Consider the following 6,526-nt stretch of genomic DNA (forward strand, 5'->3'; position numbering starts at 1 on the left):
TCCCTGTTAGGTCCACTTCTTTTCATTTTGTATATCAACGATATTCAGAACTCATCTAAGATCCTTTCCTTCGTTTGTTTTGCAGACGATACAAATTTGTTCTTTTCTCATCCAAATCCTGATGAACTTATAAACATAATAAATGAAGAACTTGTTTCTGTTCAATCTTGGATTTTTGCAAACAAACTTTCCTTAAACCTTGAAAAAACTCATTATATTTTGTTTAGTAATTCCCCACCTGTACTACCTATTTCTGTCAAGATCAACAACATTGATTTGTCACAGGTCAACAGCACAAAATTCTTGGGTCTTTACATTGATAGTGATTTATCTTGGAGAACCCATGTTGGTTATGTAAGTAGAATTATTGCTAGAAATACAGGGGTTCTAAACAAACTTAGTTATTATTTTCCATGTAATATTCTACAGAGTATATATTCAACTTTGATATCTCCCTATCTTAATTATGGGATTCTGGCGTGGGGAAATGCTTCTAAAAATCTTATCGATTTGTTATTTATTGTGCAAAAACGCGCTATTAGAATTGTAAACCACGCTGGATACTTATCGCATACGAATGAACTTTTTATAAGCAATAAAATTTTGAAAATTCCTGAGTTATTTTCGTACAACGTTTGCCTGTTTATGTTTCAATTCTCAACTGGCCAATTACCAGATGCATTTTCCAAAATGTTCACAAGAAACTATACAGTTCATGATTATCCAACCCGCCAACGTTATGCGTATCACCTTCCACGTACCCGAACAATTTTTGCGAAAAAAACTATCATGTTCACTGGACCTAAGTACTGGAATGAACTCCCTACGGAACTTACAAGCTGCACCACTTTAACCTCATTCAAACGAAAATTAAAACAATATCTTTTGAGCAGCTACGGCATGCATATTGTATAGTACTTGTTGCTCAGTATTTCCTCCCTTGTCTATCTCATTTATCTTCTAGTAATGGTCCGACGGGATCCTAACCATGTACATTATTATTCTTCGATCAGTCTGCCTGTTGCGCTCTCTAAGTTTTTATTGTTACACTCGATTGTTGGAATTCTTGCGCGTGGCAGCTGTCTGTTACCATGGTCACACGGCCTGCATGGTTTAGGACCCCGCTGGAATTTGACACCTGAGCTCCATTGTCCTTGTGTGCATATTTTATATTCACGACAAAATTCTTTTAGCCCACCTTCCATTTATGTATTTATGCCAATTGTTACGTCATCATCTATACCTCCACACCCACTTAAATCCTTACAATCTCAGTCGTTGTTCTCTCAATGTCCTTACTTGTAGTAGGTTATAGTTGCAACATGTGACCTTTCAGTGTTTTATTCTGTATTTTATATAGCAACATTTGATTTGATCATGTTCGTTTTAATCGGATCCCCCAATTATAGTATGGTCTAAAAATATCTGTACTTATGCTTCCCCTAACCTGATTTTACCACGGGACCTGCGGCTCTATACAAGCTTGCTTTTACGCAGGCCCCATCATATTTTTTTCGCATTATGATCTCAGTTTAACTCGCATGTATACAGACCTTGTGTATACCAAGACAAACTTTTGAACATTCCGGTGAAGTTCTATTTTGAATTATGTTCTGTATAGATTTCGTATCAATTTATTTTATATTGTGATATATGTGAGAAATATGAAAATAAATTGAAATGAAAAAAAAAAATAAAATGAAATATAGTTACTGTTCATGAGGGGACTGCTAATTGCAAGCCAAAATTTCAGCAATTCTCTCACAACTTTTCCTTGATGTATTCACACTCACCGAGATTCATATCCTCTCAAAATGTTCAATTATAAAAATGAGCTGCATCGCTCTCATATGAATATGTAATGCAAATGTTATACTGTAATTATATTTCATTGGAAATTGAATTGAATAAAAGAAATGAAACGAAATAAACCTGAAATGTCTTTTAAATAAGAAAAAGCAACCATTAATTATTCTCTCCCTGTCGTTAAAAGAAGACGGTCTGTGACTTCCTATTTTTTTTTTGTAGTTACCTAATTGAAACCCAGGTTACCATTAAATAATGAATATTTCTGTACAGCGTCCCATTTGATGTTAACATAGAACTAAAATTTAATCGTAACACCGTGTGAAAATTTGGTATGAATTTACATCACAATAAACTATTGCTCAAAAAGGACTCCAGACCGTCAATCTGTATCTTGATGTATGATATTATGTGATGTGAATTTGTGTATATATGCAAATATGTGGGGGTGGCTGTTTTACAGTGCGTGTGTACGTTTGTGGGGGGAGGGGAGTGGCTGCTATTGAAAAAGAAGCATATGCAATGTATCTCATTTGATACATTCAATTTTCACTTATACTGGTATAATTTCGCGCAAGTCAATTTTTTGGACCTCTCGCAAACAATGACTCCTATTCACCCAATCGTGAACACGTACCACACAAAACTTTCATTTTCAAGCATACTGTTCTAATGGAAGCTTCGCAACGAGGCACTCAATCGTGGCGAGTGGTTTGTGCGGCACGGAGACGAAGGCAACACGCTGCCTCCCCCATTCTGTATCAAATGTAGTGACCCCGAATGAGAATAGCGCTGGCTCAATGGGTCAGCGAACAACACGCTGGACTACAAGAGCTCTGTGCTACAAGTCTCCTAACCCAAAATGGCTGTCCGAGCGAGCCGCGAGAGCTTCCGAATGGACGCACACTCTCAGTGCGCATGCGCATGAAGAAAGGCCAAAAGAGCCACGCGTCTTCTGGCCTCTCTCCTCCAATCACCGCAGCTCGCGGTGACAATGTTTGTGTATGATGCGTACACACACACGCACACACACACACACACATGTCTCAGTGGTAGCATTGTCCCACACGTTTATGGATATAGCACCGAGTCTGGCATTGCGTAATTGCATGCACAAACTTCGGTCGCTCGGAGTTTACGTACCATAAGGGATGACAATCGTATGTCTTAATAGGAAAATAAAGCGCGATGAAGATGATAGCGAATTAACCCAGGCACAATGTGAATTCATCTTGGCATGGCAATTCCCATCAGAGGACGCACAACGCAGGAATTGATGATTTAAAGTCATTCCGCCAGGCAAAATGGCTCAATTTTAATGGTTTTGTGACATATAGGGAAAAAAGGAAAACTGAATAATCTGTAAAATAAAAACAAGAGCACCATTTGAATTTCCTGGCAGTATACCCTTTTGGTGATTAAATGTTATGAGCATGAAAACAAACGTTGTCTGCTTTCCTTTTGTTGCTAGAGTAATAGTTATCAACAATGAGGGGACTATACATTACAAGCCAAGCTTTTCGCAATTCCCTCACAACTTTTCCTTGATGTATTGCTTTCCTATCAATTTGTGTTGCAAATGTCAAAGGGCAATTATATTTGTATTGGAAATGAAATAAATGAAATGAAAGATGTTATTCTTTCAATAAGCAACCATTGATCATTCTCTATCTGTTCTTTAAAGAGAAGTTAACATTACGTAATGAATATTTATGTTAAATCAAGTATCCCATTTGATATCACCATAGCATCAAAATTCAATCGTAATACTGTGTGAAAATTTGGTATGAATTAACATCACATGAACTGTTTCTCCAAAATGACTCCGTTAATCTTAAAGGCATTATTTTCCATTTGCAGATGAATAAAAAAACCTATATAGCTCTAGTGCTTCAAAATATGTGTAAAATGTGATTTTGGAATAGAAACCACCAATGTAAAATTTTAAATCATGATAATCACTGTAAAGTACATGTCTTGTCAAATATACAAATTGTGAACAATACTTATAATAGAACTTTTTCTAGAGTAAACCGTCTACACTTACGGTTTAGTGAGAAAATAGTGATATCTGCTTGTATTCTAGGCATTACTGCGAAATGTTTATGGTAGGATGTTTTGTGATGCAACTGATCTATACCTACGTATCAAACGTGATAACTGGAACATTCTTTTTTTTTAATCACTGCTCCCAAATTTAAACAATACCTTTACTGTGCGACATTAGGCCTAATATGTGATGTGAATCTCTGTATGTCTGGGGGAGGGGCTAGCTGTGTTAGCGTCTATGCGTTCGCGGCGGCTGCTACTGAGAGAAAAGCATTAAAAATTATGCAGTGTATCTCATCATTATCTCAATCTCATAATCCTCACAATATTTTCTTTCATATATAACAATGAGCTGCATCGCTTTCATATGAACATAAAGAAAAGTTGCAATTTTCAAACTATAATTATATTTTAATGAAAAATCGAAATAAATGTTGTGAAACGAAATGAAGCTGCAATTTTTTTATAAGAAAAGCAACCATTGATCATTCTCTCCCTGTCCTTTAAGGAAACGGTGTATGACTTCATATTCTTTGTACAGTTACTGTAGTTACGTATTTGAAACCCAAGTTATTATTAAGTAGGACCCTAATAAATATTTCTGCAAAATTACAAATATACAATTTGATGTAACAACGTGTGAAAAGTTGTTATGAATTAACTCTTTCACAATTGTATAGAGTCCATCCATAATGGCCTATTGTTCCCTGGAATGCACAACAACATTATTCTCATTTCGACAACTTCTTGAATTAAACAAAATAGATCACTGCATGTCTCTTTTTGTCTATTATAAGTTATGTTTACTCGAAAGCCCATTAGGACTAAACCAAGAGTCTTGTGTGTAACAGAAATAATTCTAACATACTTTTGTTGACCTTTGGCCTCTTTGAAATTACGTAATTATGTATTATATATGAAAAACAATAAAAATGGTAAAGCGTAAAACTATTTAAGAAAAGCGGACGGGTGATTTCGGGCCGTTTAGGCAGTAATATATGCGATATACGCATGGCCGGCTATATACGCATGGCCGGCTAACGAGACGGACGTGGGGCGCAGCTAGCTCCTTCAACACCCAGCTACTATGAACTGCATACCTTAATGCTACCTAAATCTTTATTGCAGCTACAGAAATATGAACACTGGACCAATTAAAGGAAGCTCTGCCTATAATTTCCGTAAATCTACCGTGCAAAAGGACAAAAATCCCCGCGGAACTTCTGTCAGCACACCCCCTCAACCTAGACCGGTGAGTGCTTCCTCGTCAATTGGCAGGCCTTCGGCGAGTAGACCCGGCATGCCCCACCAACCACACCCCACCAGCTGCCGAGGCGATTCTGAGCAGGCCCCCAACGTTCCATCAGATACTGGTCACGCTATCATTTCTGAACTACGAAACATGTTTGCGGATTTCAAGACGGAAATTAATAACAAACTGGACCACGTTATTTCTGATCTGAATGCCGTAAAAACCGATATTGCCACAGTGAAATCCACTATGCAGGACCTTGAAGGTTCGGTCGCCGACACGTCTGCGAGGATCCAATCCGTTGAGGCCGAGAAAATCCCGGAACTTCAGCGGCAACTAAATCAAATGAAGGCCGAATTTGAAGACAAGCTTATTCAACAAGAGCTTCACCACCGCAAACAAAATTTGCTTTTCTACGGCATTGTATCCCACCCAAACGAGAATGTTTATCAAGAAGCAGCGAAGGCGTTCGCCCACCTTCTGGAAATTTCAACAGAGGAAGCGATGAAGATCCCGGTGGTTAACATCCATCGTCTCCCCACCAAGAGTACCCCCATTGGCGCTACCAACGCCCCTGAACCTCCGGACCCCATCATAGTCCGCTTTGCGAGGATGAGTGATCGTGACAACTTGCTTCGTGCTTTCGAGCAACCGCGACGCCCAAGGAACGCCACCGAGAAGTCCCCAGCACGGGTCCGCATCACGGTCCGCACCGACCTCCCCCCGAGGATGAAACGCGAACGCGGCCGTTTAGCATCCATCGCATACAATTTCCGCAAGACCAAGAATCTGAAAACAAAAATAGCAGTTCGTGGTGCCAAAGTAGTTCTCATGACCAAACATCCAAACGAGCCATCTTCCGCCTGGTCTACCTGGTCGGATTGACCGTTGCTCCAATTATTCGAATACCTATGATTGTAATATGAAGAGGTAAAGTCACAAATTTCTTCTGTGGTTTTCGTAGGCCTAAATGTAATACCCTTTCCACATTAAAAAAAAAAATGTCATTGTAATTCAATCAAGTTGAATCAGTACTTTTCATTTGTCTTTATATACGTTTTCGTCTATTGTCGTTCATTTTGCATATATGTGTATTCCTATGATACGCATCACATGCAATATGCAGATGAGTCCTTTGTTCTTTTCCTCTATATAAAACTATGTGTGAAGTTAGTAATGATAAGTTTATTGAATAACTCTGATAAACGTTGCTGTCCATTTGATAGGTACACAAAGAGAAACACTGTACACTTCTATCGACTACGCGTTTCTGCACGCCACTACTTGTGAGCAACACAGTGTAATAGTATCACAAAGGATGGCCACATTCTTATTTCATTTTTATCAAATGTTACGACACCAAGCTAAGCAACCCTTTTCTCCTTTGAATGCCTTTTACTGAGTTTTTTCCAATATTGA

General features: G+C 38.3%; 1 protein-coding gene across 1 annotated transcript; it reads left to right on the forward strand.

Annotated features, from left to right (window-relative positions):
* The first annotated feature begins 4,993 nt into the window (after positions 1–4,993).
* Positions 4,994–5,992, forward strand: LOC139714157 (uncharacterized). Its single transcript, XM_071625878.1, has one exon. The coding sequence runs from the start codon at positions 4,994–4,996 to the stop codon at positions 5,990–5,992; it is 999 nt and encodes a 332-aa protein (XP_071481979.1).
* The last annotated feature ends 534 nt before the right edge of the window (positions 5,993–6,526 follow it).

Source organism: Diadema antillarum, unplaced genomic scaffold (assembly GCF_040938485.1).
Source record: "Diadema antillarum isolate AM-2024a unplaced genomic scaffold, OU_Dant_1.0 scf00000045, whole genome shotgun sequence".
Lineage (NCBI taxonomy): Eukaryota > Metazoa > Echinodermata > Echinoidea > Diadematoida > Diadematidae > Diadema > Diadema antillarum.